The sequence below is a fragment of the Sylvia atricapilla genome, chromosome 3, assembly GCF_009819655.1.
Source record: "Sylvia atricapilla isolate bSylAtr1 chromosome 3, bSylAtr1.pri, whole genome shotgun sequence".
Taxonomy (NCBI): Eukaryota; Metazoa; Chordata; class Aves; order Passeriformes; family Sylviidae; genus Sylvia; species Sylvia atricapilla.
Genome location: NC_089142.1, coordinates 111,544,212 through 111,561,128, shown reverse-complemented (window position 1 = coordinate 111,561,128; position 16,917 = coordinate 111,544,212). Strand labels below are relative to the sequence as shown.

At 45.7% G+C, this 16,917-nt stretch overlaps 3 protein-coding genes across 4 annotated transcripts; 2 read left to right on the top strand and 1 right to left on the bottom strand.

Moving 5' to 3' along the window:
• The first annotated feature begins 408 nt into the window (after positions 1-408).
• On the top strand, positions 409-3,701 carry MALL (mal, T cell differentiation protein like). Its single transcript, XM_066316632.1, has 4 exons — positions 409-1,279; positions 2,319-2,486; positions 2,702-2,830; positions 3,175-3,701. The coding sequence occupies exons 1-4, from the start codon at positions 1,178-1,180 to the stop codon at positions 3,235-3,237; spliced, it is 462 nt and encodes a 153-aa protein (XP_066172729.1). The 5' UTR covers positions 409-1,177; the 3' UTR covers positions 3,238-3,701.
• ASB3 (ankyrin repeat and SOCS box containing 3) lies at positions 3,625-13,918 on the bottom strand. Of its 2 annotated transcripts, XM_066316628.1 has the most exons (11): positions 13,827-13,918; positions 10,384-10,613; positions 9,923-10,084; positions 9,741-9,803; positions 9,030-9,142; positions 8,532-8,667; positions 8,156-8,333; positions 6,628-6,825; positions 5,661-5,912; positions 4,788-4,921; positions 3,625-4,232 (listed from the first exon to the last, which is right to left on the bottom strand). In XM_066316628.1, the coding sequence occupies exons 2-11, from the start codon at positions 10,577-10,579 to the stop codon at positions 3,979-3,981; spliced, it is 1,686 nt and encodes a 561-aa protein (XP_066172725.1). In that variant the 5' UTR covers positions 10,580-10,613; positions 13,827-13,918; the 3' UTR covers positions 3,625-3,978. The 2 variants fall into 2 exon arrangements, with proteins under 2 accessions (XP_066172725.1, XP_066172726.1); XM_066316629.1 differs by lacking the exon at positions 9,741-9,803 and having other exon boundaries at positions 13,827-13,916.
• CHAC2 (ChaC glutathione specific gamma-glutamylcyclotransferase 2) lies at positions 11,826-16,765 on the top strand. The gene is made up of 3 exons (XM_066316631.1): positions 11,826-12,005; positions 13,975-14,010; positions 14,829-16,765. The coding sequence occupies exons 1-3, from the start codon at positions 11,871-11,873 to the stop codon at positions 15,210-15,212; spliced, it is 555 nt and encodes a 184-aa protein (XP_066172728.1). The 5' UTR covers positions 11,826-11,870; the 3' UTR covers positions 15,213-16,765.
• Positions 16,766-16,917: the final 152 nt, after the last annotated feature.

Sequence of the window (16,917 nt, the reverse complement as noted above, 5' to 3'; positions counted from 1 at the left end):
AATGCTGCATTTCCTCAGGATTATTTCCCCTGCTGACCCCTGAGTGCCTTCGGACCACAAGCTCTGTCTGCTGCCCACTGCCAGGGGGAAGTGGTTAATCCATTTTCTCGTTAGTGCTGGAGCATCTGGAAGCTTCCTGCAGGGTGATGGGGACATCGCAACTGTGTCACACATGGATTTAAGCCCAGGCCAGGCTCAGTTCTGTCTGGTGAGATTTAAAACAAGGTTTTTGAAAGCCTCCACTGCATGGAGCCAAAAACAAGCTCCCACTGGAGCATCTGCAAACTGCAGCCTCCAGAAATACCACAGAACACTTCCGCCAAGCCTAGGAAAGGCTCAGACAAGAGACATGGACTTGATCTTTGCTCTGTGTTGCGCAAGAGCTTGGCACAGAAGCCGAGTTCCTGGGGCATCATCTGTCTCACCTAGCAGAGCTGGGATATCTCACTGGGACAGTGTCCTCCTCCCTCTGTAGCCCATTGCCCGTGTTAATGGGGCCATTCTGTCCTCTCTGGGCCACCAGGCAGAAAGTGCCGCCCCCAGCCTTTCATCCCACCCCTTACGTGGGAGTTCTGGGGCACTGGATGAGGCAGCAAGCGCTTCCCGAATCCAAAATGCATTTGCCAGGAGGCAGAAATTCCTGTAGCTCTCCCTCAAACCTTGCTGGGCACTTGGGATCACAGTGCCAACCCCTCCTGGTGTGTTTGTAAAATTGACCCGCTAGTTTCTGAAGGTTGGATGCGCCCGGAGGGTGGGGAGGGATCTGGCGGGACCACGGGGCAGAAACCTGCACAGAAAGGGGAGGAGGCAGCAACAGCGGAGGTAAAAATATTTCAGGCTTGGAAGCGTGCCAAGGACAACTGTTTGCAGGAAACATTTCTGTCCTGGCAAGGTGTAGGAAGTTTTTTTCCGTATCCCTCCAGTTACTGACCTTGCATTGCTGCGCGGTGGGGCCGGGGTCCCGCTCTGTCCCATCCCGGCTGGCAGCGGGATGCACTAAGCCGCCGCAGTCAAGGGCGATGCCAGGGACCCTTCGGGCCGGGGCAGAGACGCGGCACCAGCCCGGGCCGGTTCCCGTGTTACGTACCACGGGCGTGTCCCTTAAATCCCGCACGGGCGCGGCGCGGGGCAGGCGAGCGCCAGCGGAGCCGAGCGGAGCGGAGTCACCCGAGGAGAGATGGCTTCGGTGGGTCCCTCTGCAGCCTCCACGCAGTCCGCCCTGCCCTCCGGACCCGCCGTCTTCAAAACCATCCCCTACGCCTTCATCCTGCCGGAGATCGTGAGTATGCCTCGCTCCGCTGCCGCAAGGGATCCGCTCCTGGCTAAAACCCCCCGAAACCATCCTTAAGGCATCATCACTGGGAAGTGACATCTTGTCTTTGAGCTTATGCTGAATGCACAAAGTATTCCTGATGGGGTTTTAGGAACAGCTTGAGGACAAGGTAGACTCAGCTCCATCACACCCTGTGTGAGGGTCAGTGGCTGCCGGGGGCCGGGAGAGGCTCAAGAGCTGCTGGCGCGTCCAGGGCAGAGGAGCAGCTCTTGATATCATTGAGGTCTTGTTAGGAAGAAGTGGCTTGAAAATCAAGGGAATTTTGCTCTCTGTATCCAGGGGTTGAATGCAATTGGGCGTCTTGTAATGTGCGACATTCCAGGATTCTTTCAATTGCTTCTGGGTCCAGAGGGCATTCAGTGGGACCGGCCAAGATAGCAGCGGGTGTACTTTGTCATATCCCACACACCCCATGCTTCACAGGCACAATCCCTGCCTGTGGCAGTGGGCTCAGCTCCCTGCTGCAATTCCAGGGGTTTCACCCACCACAGCTGAGATGGCACGGGTGGCACAGGCCCATCCTGATAACCCCGTGTGCTTTTTGTGCTCAGTAAATATTTTGGGTGGATCCAGAGCATGCAACTTGCTCCAAGCTGGTGCATGGAGCTGAGAGGAGACTTCCTCGTGCTGTGATTCCAAGCCCCTGAGATTAACAAGTGGGCAGGGCTGGGATGAGGCAGCCATTCACTTTTCCCAGATAAAAGCACATTTTCTGGTTTCTCCACCAAATCCCTTGGGGTGACACATTTCCTTGTGTGGAAGGCGGCAGCAAACCCTTCCCTTTCATGTGAATACTCATTTCCCATGAGTGTTCAGGGAAACCAGGGCCAGCTTGCTTGTTGTCGCATCAGGATGCTCTGGGAAAGATGCAGGGGTTCCGTTGGCTGCTGCGGCCAGCCCGAGAGGGAGGCGAGGACAGAACTGGGGAGGAAAGGAGCTTTTCCTCATCCCACACTCATCAGAGGCACCTGTTTGTCCCTGGCAGATCTGCGGGACCTGGGTGTGGATCCTTGTTGCTGCTACCTCCGTCTCCTTGCCATTGCTTCAGGGATGGGTGATGTACGTGTCCCTCACCTCCTGCCTCATCTCCCTGCTGCTCCTCTTAAGCTACCTCCTCGGCTTCCACAGGAACAGCGAGAACTGGAAAGTGCTGGTAAGGAGGGGATGGAACACGGGCAGATGTTGGCAGCAGCAACGTGGGTGCAGGACCACCATGGCTGGTGACACACCAACCCTTTCCTCCTTTTGCCTCGACTGCAAAGTGCAGGGGAGCTCTGATGTGAAACCACTGCTTTGGGAGGGTTCGGTCCCAGCCCTGTCCAGGCACGTGTCCCCCTTTGGGGCACTCACAGATGCTTTGTTTTGCAGGACAGTTTGTACCATGGCGCCACGGCCATTCTGTACATGAGCGCCGCTGTCCTGCAGGCTAATGCAACCATCAACTCTGAGTTCAGCTCCAATGCACCACTCAACTACCAACTCAACAGTGCCGCATCGGTGAGTCCAGAGCACCCTGCCAGCCTGCAGGACACACAGCTCCCCCTGGGAGAGGCAACAGCTCATGTAATGCCACAGTAGAACCACCCCAAGCGCCACAGTGTCACACTGGGCAGAGCTTCACCTCCTCTTCTCTGTGGGTCATGCAGCTAGCGTTGGCTACTCAGGGTCCACCAGTTCACAGACAGCCTGACGTGGCTGCATCCTGGGAAAGGCTGAGGTTTTGCCTCCCGTTTGAGGCTGGAGAGAGCTCTAGGCTGGGAGGCTTCCCCAAGCTGAGAACACTGGGAGGAGATAGGGTTTGACTCTGCCAGCTGACCCTCCCTCTTCTTCCTCTTGTGCAGTTCTTCGCCTTCCTCACGGCCTTCCTGTACATCCTCCATGCCTTCAGCATTTACTACCAGTGATCCTGGCAGCACCAGATTCACCTTTGGAGGATGAGGGCCTTCCCAGTGTGAGAGACCCTGCTGTCTTCCCAAGACGACACTGCCCCAAACCTGTCACCAGGCCTCAGGAACAGCAAGTCCTGTTGCACTTCGTAACAGGAGGGATTTTGCTGGCACACTGTTGATGTGCCTGTGGGACATTTCTTGCCTTGCCTGGGGGCTATGCAAGCGGAGGGCCTGGGCGCAGGCCCCACGCCTCCAATTCTGACATTCTGCCAAATACTGACACCAAGGGAAGGGGAAAAAAAAAATTACTGTTCCTTCAGCAATCTCCTTTCTTATGTTACTTGCCTTTCCCTGGTTCAGCTCCATCCCTCCCCAACACAAATTCTTAACAGTGATACAAGATTGTGTTCCTTGACTTTCAGATGGTTTTATTTGGTAAATGCTGTATTTGGAATAAAGTATCAACTGACACATTTTAACTACTCTGTAAGCTGTGTTCACTGAACAAGCTCATTTTACTCCCCAAGAGTTAGAAAAGAAACAGAAAATGTTCGCTTAGAAAGCTACAACAGATTTTAAACAAGTAAATCACAGAACTCATAGGAAAATTCGATTTGTAGTACAAAACTACAGCGTAAAAAGAATTACAACAGACACTTACAGCAGTTCTTCTCCCAAGCAAGTCTCCTGATTCCTATTCTAAAACCTGCAGCTGCGGAGTCCAGACACTGGCACCACCGCTATGGAGCACTGGTGTTACTGGTGTCCGTCTTCCATATCCTCAGCCTTGGAGTGACCCAAAGGAGCTCCCTCCTCTCCCTGCTCCAGTGAATCCTGCAGGTTAGGGTTAGGGATAGTGTTGGCTTGCAGCACATCCAGGTAGAGCAGGTAGTCCTGGAGGCAGGCTGGCAGCGGCAATTCCCGGATCACGCGCTCCGAGCGCAGGCGCTTGCTCCCCAGCAGGGAGCGGATCTCCAGGCGGCACAGATGGGACAGGGAAGGAAGGAAGGCTGGAAAACGAAACTCCAAGTCAAACACAGAGCAGCTCTTGCTACACAAATATATTTACTAATACAAAAGGGAATAAAGAGAGAACTTAGTCTCAGTTTCCCCAAATAACGCCCTTTTGTTTTTTAACTCCAAAACCATCCTCATTAGCTTCAAACATTCTAAAGGAAGTATTATTAAATGACATTATCACTTGGACAACTTAAAAATTATTACAGACCCTTTTAAAGAAGAATTTTCTTTGAAAGAAATCATTAACAAAGACACCTAAGTGCAGTTTTTCAGTCAAATAACACATGACCTGCTTTTCTGAAGGCTGAATGATGAAAAATTCCTGCACAACCAACTGAATCTTGTTGGCTGGTCACATTTTTATGGCTTGTATTTAATTACTGTCCAGCACTTACAAAACAGGACAGAAGCTTCATTGGAAATACAAATCAAATTAGAAATATAAAACATAACTAAGTCATATTGTCATCTTCTCCTAAATCTCCCCACCTGCAGCCTGAAAGCTGGATACATGGAGGCATTATTTTCCTGCCTGTATTCCTTACCAAAATGGCTCTTGGAAATCCAAGTGAACTTCTGCTTGTATTGGGAAAGGTGTTGCTCCACAATTGGAGGAAGTCTGCTCCAATTCATGAACTCCAGGACGAAATTAAGGACATCCTCACTCATGGAGAAAATCCTACGTAACAAAGACTGTCCTAAAATACCTTTTAAAAGCATTTGTAGATTACAGAATAAAAGACCAAAAAGCATCACATGTGATACACAAGGACAGAGAGATTCATTCAGTCACTGAGTTGCAAACTGGTTTACTACAGCCTGCAGATAATACAAATATTTAATAACTGTAAGTTTAATCCTGTAGTGCCCAATCAAATATAAAACATAACCGAGCTGTTACTTATATGTGGAAAAACCTCAATAATATGAATAATAATTTAGAAAATCTGACTGGAATTTTTGCCACATTGTGTTAAACAAAACAGTCTCAAACTACATCCGTTTCCTCTCCTCCCAGTCTTGGCTCAGCTTCACTTCCCATTTGTTTCCCATCCCTCCTGACCTATTTCTCCCATTGGAATTTCTTCTTACTATGGCTGTATTAAAGTACTACACACACAATTTGCAGCTAAATTTGGGGGTTAATTAGAGATGTTCAATACAAATTTGCGAAGTGATGCTTTATTGCTACTCTAGAGAAAGGCAATTGCCTGTCTGGCTTTCTTCCCAAATAAAACTGTTTTACTGCCTCCAGACACGACGGTGTGAATGATTTATTTCAGACTTTCCACAACCCCTCCCGTTCCTGATGGTGGAAACTGATTATCAAGGGCCATCCTGTGAAAGCCCTGTTCAGTAGCAGCTTTGCACATTAGCACGAGATGTTTAAGTAAATAAAGACAAGGCTCCCTGCTTACCAGAACCTGCACATGAAATTCACTGGGTTGAAGCCAGCCAGGAGCAGGCAGGGCAGCCATTCCTTGTATTCCTTCTGTGCTGTGCTGCTGCAATGGATGAAGTCTCTTAATTCCTCCTCCAAGGGCAGGGAGCAGCCCAACCTCAGGAAGAGCCGGAACAGAGCAAACTTCTTATGGCACAGGCAGTGTGCCAAGTTAATCCCACGCAGGGTGATCCCATATTTCAAAAGAACATCAATGAACTCAAAATACCTGTGAGCAGGAGAAGGAACAGGACATCCCATGAGCATTCCCTCAGAAAGCCCCTACTATTTTTTACATCTGTCTTCAATAAGACACTTGAAAATGGTTTTATTAAAATCCTTTCATCATTACCCACTGCAACAAGGTAATAGGATAAGGACTGAGACTATGACTGGTGCTGCCTTTTAGTGATTAGATGGCACATTACTCCATAGAAGTGATGACATTTGCTACCTACCTCATTCACAGTGCAATCACCTGCTCTGCATCCCTTCCTAAATTATTTGTTACAAAGCAACACCAGGACAGAAAGGGAAAAATGGTGTCCAAGGACTTTTAAAGGCATCTTCCTAGGAGCAGGCCATGAACTAAATTCACTACTAACAAACCTCATTAATTTAAATGGCAGTATCTACATCATAAATAAATTTTAATCTATGTACAAGAAATAATCTGTTAAAATCTGAGAGGATTCAAAAGCCAGTTTTCAAGATGTTTTCCTTTAGTGCAGCAGGTGAGTCACATTCCAGGCCTTCACATTAATATTCCCAAGGAGAAATATTAAAGAGGAGTGTTTGCAAACGGGGAGCACACTGTAATTCTGGAAAAATATTAGATGATAGAAAGCAGTTGAGGGAAGAAGGTGGGAAACTACACGTTTAAAGTGAGTTAAATAAAGCCAATATGATTATTAATAATTTCAAAATAGAAGAGGTTTGCTTACTGCCTTTGGAAGATCATGCACATGGGGGACCTGCAGTCAAAGTCCAGGCACTCCTGAGCATCTGGGCTGAAGCCCTGTTTGAGCAGCATTTCCAGGCACACCCTGTCCCCGCCATACAGCGCAGAATACACGGGGCTCACTTTGCCCTCACCCTTGTCACAAATCCGGTCAGTGATTGGAATCAGCAACTCCAGTATCCTGCAGATATTTAAAACCACTGTTTTCTGATCTTATGCATTGATTAATCTTAAACACGTGGTCATTTCTTCACACGGTCATTGCAGCTTCGCAAGAAAATCATGGTTTTTCACTCTTGAATTTGCAGCTTTATAAATCCATACACAGACCCCTGGCAAACGTTGTGCTTTGGGATGGATTTCGGCTGGAAAGAGGTATTTGAAACCAAACCAGTGACAGCTACTTCCTATTACCCAAAAATTTTTTTTACAGCAACAGAACACGACTGCACATTAAATCCCATCTCCAAGGAAGCTTGGAAGTAAACTGGAAGTGTGAGTTGCAAAGGAAATGAATTCTTAGTTCTGCGAAACAGAAAAATCATTCTGTTTACAGTTCACACCCCAGACCACATCACATTAGCGACAAACACTAGTTCTCTTGCTGCTGGAACTTACTTGTGCTGCGTGAGAGTTGCCAGTCATGTACCATTATTTATTTATTTAAGTACTGTCCACGTGTGAATCACAGAGCTCCTGAGAGATCCTTCTCCCCAGTGGTCTATTCCCAAAACTTCCTTCCACTCTTGGCTCTCTGCTATGGAACTGACTTGTATCTCTAAAATTGGGCAAAGCTACAAATGTATCTCTGTAAAGATTAAAGAAACTGCCTTGTGGCTTTGATTTTTCTGGCTGGTCCAGCTAATTCAATATTTGCATATAATTACTTCTGCTACTTAATACAGAATTCTAATTAGAAGCTGTTCAAGTAATGCATAATGTATAATATATAATGTATAAAGTATAATGTAGTTATTTGTATTTTTAAATGGAAAAGTAATATGGTCATGGAGTAAATGGATGTCTGGTTCAGCACTGTGGAAAACCCTCTAAATTCATTAGGATATGGATCAAACTCAGGTTAGATGCTGAATTAAAAATCACGTAATCATAGAATGGTTGGGGTTGGAAGAGACCTTAAAGGTGATACAGTTCTATCCCCTGCAATGGGCAAGGACACTTCCACTATCACAGGCTGCTCCAAGCCTCATCCAACCTGGCCTGGAACACTTCCAGGGATGGGGAAGCCACAGCTTCTCTGGGAGACCTGTGCTAGGCCTCTCCACCCTCACAGGGAACAATTTCTCCCTAATATTTCATCTAAACCTACTCCCTGTCAGTGTGGAAGAAACTACTACGAGACATTTAAAATACGAAAATAATCAGAACTCTAAACTATATCAGTTCGAGCAATCATTTTTTTTTCTCCCTTTTAGGGCTGAACTTCCTCCTTTGGGGATCGTATTTGTGTGACCAGGACCTTCTGTCTGAATACCTCTGCAACCACCTACATTGCATGGCCCATCTCCGCTGCTGCATGAATGGGTAACTGCCAGTTATCCTCATTGCAGTAGAGGTTTGGATCTGCCCCTGCAGCCAGCAGCAGCTTCACACAATCCAGGTGTCCCTCCTGTGCAGCAATTAGCAGGGGGGTGGCCCTGTCCTTGGCCTGGCAGTTGACGTCTGCGCCTGACACAAAACAAAACCCAGGTCACCTCCATCAGTCATCATTTTTCACAGGGTAGTTTCAAATTCAGCAAGTTTTCCGCAGCAATGAGGAAATAAAACCTCTAATATTCGAAATGATGGTGTGTTACAGCGGAGCTAAAATTGCATTTAGTGGGAGTTGATGGAAGTGTAGCAAGAGAAATGAAGGATTGTGGTTACCGTGGGACAGAAGCAGCTGCAGACTCTCCAGCTGGCCATACTGAGCAGCCACAAACAGAGGGGTAATTCCAAAGTCATCTCGACAGTCCTTGCCGGCCCCTTTCTCCAGGAGCATTTGCATTATCTCAGTGGAACCCTGAAATAAATGTCAGACCTAACCAGTGGAAAAGTGAGGAAATTGCATAATTTGGTTTTCCCCACATGGTCCAGATAGAAAGAATAAAACCCACAATATATTCAATATTCTGAAGATGCACTGAAAATTTAATGATAAAAGAAATTAGGCAAGTCCAAATTGATCACTTTTGCTCATTTACATGATAAACTCGTTTGTATGTGTTAGAACCATTAAGTCGACATATTTTTAAGTACAAGCTTATGGCTGCTAGGGTAGGTTAGGAAAAATTACCTGACAAAAATGCAGCAATTATTAAGGAGATTATTATCCCCCAGAATACACCCGTTACACAGAAATTACATGATGTGCTCAAAGGTTACCTGAAAGGAAGCTTGGTGCAAAGAATTCCATCCAGACCAAGAATGAGAACCTTCAACATTTGTTCCGTGTTGGAGCAGAAACTCGACCACCTCTGTGTGTCTGTTTTCAACAGCTTCCACGGAACAGTAATGAAAAAGAAAATTCTTATTGAAGAATTTTAAAAAGAAATAATTTAAGTATTTGGATTTAAAAGCTGAAAAGGTCTCACTGCCAAATTCCTTAAAGAATAATCATAATTCCTTTAAACTTGCCCATTATATAATTACTTGCCTTTTATGGTTAGATGCCAAAACAGTGCTGGAGAATGGAAATTATGTCAAAATTCCCCCAAACTTGGAAAAGACTTGGAAACAAAGGTAACATGGCAGTCGTGATGTCTGAGTACAGAGGCAAGTAAATCAATAAACGTATTTAATCAGATGATTTAGACCCTCAGGATTCACCATAACAGAAGTTTTAAGCATTCAATTAGGTCAAACATAAATCATAGAAAAAAAATCTAAAATAACGGACCTTAACTGCCAAACTAGGAATGTCAAAACCAAGTCTTTTTACATAAGAATTAGGGAGGAATTATAAAAGTCAAAAAGGCTTTGAAACAGCCTCATACAGATGTAATCCTGAACCTCCTGAAGTTTTTCTGTGCTTGATGCAGAAAGCCAGTTTGCTTTTATAATTTTGTTTTAAAACACTGTCTGAAGCAGATTTACCCACAAACAAAAGGCTATTTCCACATCCACTCCATCTCTGAGTCCAAAGCCTGGTATTTAGGGCTACAAAAAGACACGACATGGCAGGCAAGGAAGAAACTCTGGTGATTTTAAACTCAGAGAAACTTGAGTTTAAACTGGTGAGTTTCAACTCTTTGGGGTTTCCGGGAAGATGTTGTCACCTAGGAAGAGCGGGGTGCTGCTGGATTCAGTGGTGACATTGTTGAAGTCAGCCCCAGCTTCCAGGAGAACCTGGAGACATTCCACAGAGCCGTGACGAGCCGAGAGGTGCAGAGCACACAACCCTTCGAATGTCCTCGAGTGGATGTACTCCTCAGCTGAAGCTGCAGAGGACCATAATGAAGGGGAAAAAGGGATATTTGGCAGTGAATTACAAAATACAGTAATCTTAAGAAAATAACAGAGTTATTTGAGATACATGGCGTACGGAACACCCACGAACGTGCTGTTATCACCTCAAGTATCACCCATGAACTGCAGTGTGTCAACTTCTCTTTACCACAGTTGGGAAACCACACAGAAAATCCCAAAACAAAGATAGGATAAATCTATGTAACTTGTATTTTCTATGACAGGGTAATTTAGCAGAAACCCACACTATTTCCCATTAGGTTTTCCTTACCTGTATCGATGAGCAGCTTCAGGCACTCACTGGAATTGTGCGCTGCAGCTTCGTGGATGGGCAACCAGCCCCTGTTATCTGGGACGTCGATGCTGTATCCCCGATCAATCAATTCCCTCAGAATTTCAACATTCCCTTCTCTGGCTGCGAGGCCCGCAGCCGAGCACCGGTCGGAATAGGCTTCTGTGAAATCCATCCCTGGTACAGAACTCTGCAGGAGGACGAAAGCACTGAAGGGGGGAAGAAAAAGATGGGTATATATTGGTACAATATACGGACGAGGAGGGGTTTGTCTATTTCGCAGAGGATTTGGTTTGGTTGGGGAGATGGTGGTTTGGGGGGGTTAGTTGCTTGGGGCGGGTTGGGGAAGGTGGTTTGCGGGTTTTGAGGGGAGATGGTTGCGGGGTTTGAGGTGAGGTGGTCGTTTGGAAGGTGTTTGGGGAGTTACGGTGAGGTTGAGCTGGAGGAGAGATGGTTGTTTATGAGGTTAAAAGGGGTGGTTCTTTGCGGGATTTGAAGGCAGAGGCGGTTGTTAGCGAGCTGGTTGGGGGGTTTGGGGACAGGCCATTGTTCGGGGAGATGTGGCTGGCTGTAGGGCTGGGAGGGCCAGGCGGGCGCTTGGAGGAGCTCATTTGTGGGTCGTGTTATGAATAAAATTGGAAATCTTCAGACTGCAAAGGGATTTACCTGTTTCTGTTCCAGCCGTGTTGCCTGTTATTGTTCTAACCCTGGTTGAAATTCCCAGTTAATGTCCCAGTTAATGTACCTACCCCCTTCAATTCTAAGAGTTCGCTGTTAAAGGGTTTTTATCTGTTTTATCTGTTTTATTACCCTACCTTTAGTTGTTTGTACCCCTTATCCCCTCTGACTCGTCGGGTGGCCCAGCCGCTGCTCCCCGGAATGGATGCCACGTTCCCCATAAGGACTTGCGCACCCATGCATATTAAAATCATGTTGCCGCCTAGGAATAAAACGACCCTGACCAAGGAGCCACTTTAAAACACACAAAGAGACTCCGCACTGCGTGCTGTGAAGGACCCAATGGAGCTAATCACACCCATTCCAGCTCAACGAGTGAGTCACCACGGCTTGAATGGCACTCGAGCACGGAGACCCCCTCAGGCTTCTGAGCCTAAAGAGGAGCCTTGGGATGATCCCTGCGAGGCAGAGGCCCCCAGTGCTGCCGGAAACGACAGGCCTGCGTGAGCCCTTCTCTTGGATGTCGACTATCGGGAGCAGCGGCGGCGGCGCGCACCCCGAGCCCCCACCTCTAGGCCCTTCTCTAATAAAGGCATAATCAGGGAGCAGAAGGTCTCCTGGCCCGTTTCTTTGACAGGCCGGGGTGCGTTCGCTGGTGGGTTTTGCAGGACACGGTGGTTGCGGGGTGGGAGGAGGCTGCGGGGCGGACGAACAGCTCCCGGCCCCACGGCGCTGCCCCTCAGCCGCCGCCCCGCGGCTCTGCGCAGGCCCCGCCGGGCCGGGCCGCCATGTGGGTGTTCGGCTACGGCTCCCTCATCTGGAAGGTGGATTTCCCCTACCAGGAGAAGCTGGTGGGGCGCGTCCGCGGCTACAGCCGGCGCTTCTGGCAGGGCAGCACCGACCACCGCGGGGTGCCGGGCAAGGTGAGCCGGGGCCGGGGGGAGCGTGGCCGAGCCGGGCCCTGCCCCGCGGCCGGAGCCCGCAAGGGCTATACAGAAACGCCGAACAGCGCTTTAAAGAGGGCTCACGAGTCCCCGCATCGGTCATTTAGGGCGGTAAATACCCCCGGTGAGGGACGGGCTGTCAGGCTGTGCACGGGGAATAAGCAAAGCCACAATTAGTGATCTAAGGAACTCCCACCCCCGCTGTATTTCAACTTGTTTTACTGCGGTGAAAAGTCCTGGATTAGTAAATACTTCAAGTTCTAAAATTGTCCAGACTTTGGAAAAGGAGGAAAAAAAACAACCCAACCCAACCAACCAACCAAGCAAAAAACCCAAAAACAAAACAAAACAAGCAACAAACAAAACAAACAAACAAACCAAAAACCAACCAACCAAACCAACCACAAAAAAAAAAAAAAAAAACAAAAAAAAAAAACCACCTCGCACAAAACCAGCGAGGAAAATAAGCTAAAATTCCAAGTGAGCATTCAGAGTGTCATGTGCTTTTAAGCCACGGGGGTGAGGATAATGTATAACCTGTGCCCAGGTGACTCCACTGTAAACCTGAAGCGGCTTTAAAAGAGAAAAAAGCATCAAGATTATTTCAAAGAACATAGCTTGTTTCGTGGAAGGTTTAATCCAGGTGTGAATAACATTTGTTAGAACCTCCAACACCATAAAATAACTTGGACAGAGCTCAAAGACAACGCATCTTGAGCCACCACTGACAGATGTTAAAGAACAGCAACGAGGAAAAAACAGTTCTTACAATTATATAGCACATTACATGTTAGTTGTATGATAAAAATATTATCAGAGGGTTATTCCTAATACTACAAACAGTAATTAATTCCTCTGATCAATAAGTATTCAGTAATTGTTTCTTAATGTTTGTTTTCAGTAGTTTCAGGCAAGACAAGGACTCTGCAAAGCAATTAACTAAATATCCTGCCCTTCCTTAGGCAAACAGATCTTTCTTTCATCACACAATCCACCTGAACAAGAAGGTCTCCTCAGTACTGCCCTTCATATGAAATCGAATTAGATTTAAATGAAATTTAATGAATTTAGGCTACAGTTACAGACATTCCTAGCAAGAACAAGAAAGTTGATTTCCACCGCAGAATGTCTCTTTAATCCATAATTCACAAAAATCTTTGTGACTCACTGCGAGTGCACAAGTCAGAGAACTAATAATGACTATGGAAAAAAAACATTCCAAAAGGAACACCAAAGTTATCTTTGATGTATCTTGAATACAGACTCATTTCTCCTCAGGAAAAAGGAATCATTTCGTGTTCATGTAGCTTTGTTGCCTTATTTTATCAGTCAGATCAGGAATAAATGACTCATGCTGGGAGAGAACTAATTTGATGCCAAAAGCAGCAACTTTAAACTGCAGATGTAGTTCAACATAGGGTTTTATGTTTTGAAGTTTTATGCAACAAACTTCAACGATTTTATTTCCTGTATTTACAAACTGGCTTTTTACTTTTTCCTACAAGAATTAACTTAGTGGAGAAAACAAGCTATTTGCAAGGTATCCTCCCTCCATCCAGTGAGGCTCCAAAGGGCTCCTTGAGGATAGTTTTACATTAATGAAATTCTTACTCTGTTATTGTTAATTAATTGTCACTGTTTTAAACTGCAATAGAATTGATTCTGGACAGCATATGTGAACCAAGGACATTCAAGCCCATCCCCATTTCTGACCGCCTTAATTTTTGTGTCACAGGCACTGTCAGCATGTTGTTTATTTTCTCTAATACACATTAAAAGCTATTCTCAGAAAATACTTACAATGTATCTGGACCTTACTGGAATTGTGCTGAATTTCTCTGAGCATTTCATTCCTGTTACTTGTTTTTTTCTTGGCGTGGCTTGGTTTTGCTCATGATTTGGGGCAAAAGCACCTGACTGAATGGTGATTTCTTCTTTTGCATTTTAGCCTGGAAGAGTTGTGACCCTGGTTGAAGATGCTGAGGTACAGTACTGCTGTACAGAATGTCCTGATGCACTTCCACTTGTTAATTTTTGCTTTTCTACAGGCAGATAACTGTCTTATCTTTAAGGAAAAGTTCTCTCTGTTTCCTAGAGTTACACCAATGGCTCTTGATTGTTTCAAATAATCAATATAAACTGGAAGTAGTTTGGGTCTGTTATTACCACTGGGACATTTTAAAGTATATTCTAGAATAGTCATTTTGTCTATGCAGTTGTGAGACGCAGAATTTGATACAAAGATACACCAAACATACATGATTTGATATCAACATCAAATGATAAATGTAATTGCTTTAATTTCAGCGTCATAAGGTTTAACCAGATTGTGAAGGTATCTCAGCACACCACACCAGTCCAGGGGTGTCACAGGTGTAGGTGACCCTCAGGTCCTTGCCAAACTGTCACTAAACAGAAGGGGTCTGATCAAAATTCCTTCAAATTCAGCATTATTTAAATTTGTCCTTTTCAGACATAAATTTTATGAGGTCAGGGAGAAGAAACTCTGTGTCCTTTTTGCCAGCTCCTTAGTGGCCTGTACTGAGTCTATTTACTACTCCAAATATTAACAAAATAAGAAATTGCTCTGTTAGAAAAACTTCAGCATGAGCAGAAAGAGGACGATCAATTTGCGGTGATCAGTGTTCTCACTGATAATCGCCTGACTCAAGCAGCTCTTTCATTTAGTGACTCTCACAAACAGTGCAAAAACCAACGGAAGGGCAGAAAATCAGTTTCCTGAAAGTTTTGCCTAAACGCAACGATTTCCGAGCATCCTTTTAACCAATCCTCCTCGGCCAGGGCTGCGTGTGGGGCGTCGCCTACAGACTACCCGCCGGGAAGGAAGGAGAAGTGAAGGCCTACCTGGATTTCCGGGAGAAGGGCGGCTACAGGACCACCACGGTCATCTTCTACCCGAAGGACACGTCGGTGCAGCCCTTCGACGTGCTGCTGTACATCGGCACCCGCGACAACCCCAACTACCTGGGCCCCGCGCCGCTGGAGGACATCGCGCGCCAGATCCTGGGCGCCGCCGGGCCTAGCGGCAGGAACACGGAATACCTGTTCGAGCTGGCCGACTCCATCAGGAATCTCGTGCCAGAGGATGTGGATGAGCACCTCTTCTCCTTAGAGACGCTCGTCAAGGAGCTCTTGAACCAGCACCAGAAGCTCAACTGTCTATAAAGTAACCTGCGAGCGACCTCGTTTTCTGCCTTGGAGGAGAGGTTTTGTTGGCCATAGGCGAGTGATGGGGAGGAATGCTCCTCTGTATTGCACTATCCTAATTAATACTGCATATCTTAATTAAGGCCGCGTTCAGAATAGGAGTTGGTTGCTTAAAACTGCCAAAATCATTCTTTCAGGAGTCCAGAGAAAGGCGAGCAAGGGAAGTGTTCCTAGGTTTGAATCTGGTATTTTAGATTTTCATCCAAAGACTACACCTCAAGACAACCACTTAAGCTTCGCTTTATGTTTCATTATTATTTCAGGTTTAAAATAAATCTTTAGAATATTTTTGAGGTCAAGATCAGCATGCAGAGAGACAAGTTCCATGGATTAAAATGATTGTTTGTTTGTTCTGATTCCAGACCACAAAGCAGGAATTTTAAGTGGTTGGCCTAAATTGTGTAGTAGAGCATTTATATCAACATTCAATTCCTCTGAAATGAAGTTACGCCACTGAATTAGTCATCTCACCCTTTGCATGTTAATTTACCCTTAAATGCAGAGGATAAACCATTTTAACGTAAAGGAAATAATTCCTTCCCTTGGCTGCTGATGTCAAGCCCTGAAAACCTAAGCTCTGGGCTCTCTGACTCAAAGAAGCCATAACCTATCAGTGCCTCATTTTCATTTTTAATCCTGATTTAAAGAATAACCCCAAAATATTAAAATGAATTCAGAGCATGACTTAAAGGCACAACACAGCAAGAACAGAAACTCTCATCTCTTTAACTTCAGGTGCTGTTGTGGCCCCATCTCTTTAAAAATCCCAGCTCCAGGGACAGATTTTAGTTTCAGGGATTCACCAACAGAAGGTAAGAAGGAACCCTCTTTCCAGTAACCTTAGGGGTGTGTATGGACATCCTGAGAGGGTTGGGAAGCCCCCAGTTTAGGCCAGTAGGCTTCCTGATGCAATCCATCAGCGCACAGAGGATCTGTCCCAACGTGGATTTGTCTTGCTCCTCAAAACTTGTATTAACTTTTAACAAAGTATATTTTTATATCTTAATATAAAAGGTCCTGTTTCAAACACCGTATAATGTCCTGTTTTCCCATCCAAAAATGTGTAAGCTTTTAGTAGCAGCCTGGAAGCCTGGATTCTGCATCATTAATTGCTAAAACAGTGTGTTTTTCCCCTAAGAAGGTTGATCCTTTCTCTTCTTTACATCTGGTTTATATTTGTAAAGGTAAAAATGTGCAATGGCACTCTCTGCTTTCTTTAAAATAATTTTTAGACTTAAAAACACTTTCCTCAAAGACTTATCCTTGTTCCCTAAAACAGGGCAGGGGATGTTTGTGCTCAGTAATGATCCAGAACCATCAGGGCTGATTCTCTCTTTTTAAAGGCTGATTATTTAAGTATTGTGATTCTGTTTAGCTCTACATTCTCTATCTTTAATTGCCTCCAAGGCTTTGTTGGTTCATTTGCTTCCCAAATCCATAAATCATTGCAATAAGACATGTTTCTGTGTGCGTGTGTACGACTTCAGTGCAATAAAAATGCATTTCAATGACTTTTTGGGTCGGAAGCTTCCAGAAATGCTGTGTTTAAAGTGTGTCTCTGTGGGTATAGACCTCAAGGTGCCTGTTCATTGCACCTCACTATAAAATCGCAGTTGGGGCTGAGAATGACAAACACCACAGAGGGGCTATAAACTGTGGCACA

What these genes read in the sequence shown, in the direction of transcription:
- CHAC2 (XM_066316631.1), top strand. Translation starts at nt 11,871, where the DNA reads ATGTGGGTGTTCGGCTACGGCTCCCTCATCTGGAAGGTGGATTTCCCC. An exon ending in ACCGCGGGGTGCCGGGCAAG is followed by an intron (nt 12,006 to 13,974) that starts GTGAGCCGGGGC and finishes TTTGCATTTTAG; the next exon opens with CCTGGAAGAGTTGTGACCCT. An exon ending in CCCTGGTTGAAGATGCTGAG is followed by an intron (nt 14,011 to 14,828) that starts GTACAGTACTGC and finishes CTCCTCGGCCAG; the next exon opens with GGCTGCGTGTGGGGCGTCGC.
- ASB3 (XM_066316628.1), bottom strand. Translation starts at nt 10,579, where the DNA reads ATGGATTTCACAGAAGCCTATTCCGACCGGTGCTCGGCTGCGGGCCTC. An exon ending in TGCACCAAGCTTCCTTTCAG is followed by an intron (nt 8,668 to 9,029) that starts GTAACCTTTGAG and finishes CATTTATTTCAG; the next exon opens with GGTTCCACTGAGATAATGCA. An exon ending in TGCATGATCTTCCAAAGGCA is followed by an intron (nt 5,913 to 6,627) that starts GTAAGCAAACCT and finishes TCCTGCTCACAG; the next exon opens with GTATTTTGAGTTCATTGATG.
- MALL (XM_066316632.1), top strand. Translation starts at nt 1,178, where the DNA reads ATGGCTTCGGTGGGTCCCTCTGCAGCCTCCACGCAGTCCGCCCTGCCC. An exon ending in CCTTCATCCTGCCGGAGATC is followed by an intron (nt 1,280 to 2,318) that starts GTGAGTATGCCT and finishes TGTCCCTGGCAG; the next exon opens with ATCTGCGGGACCTGGGTGTG. An exon ending in GCGAGAACTGGAAAGTGCTG is followed by an intron (nt 2,487 to 2,701) that starts GTAAGGAGGGGA and finishes TTTGTTTTGCAG; the next exon opens with GACAGTTTGTACCATGGCGC.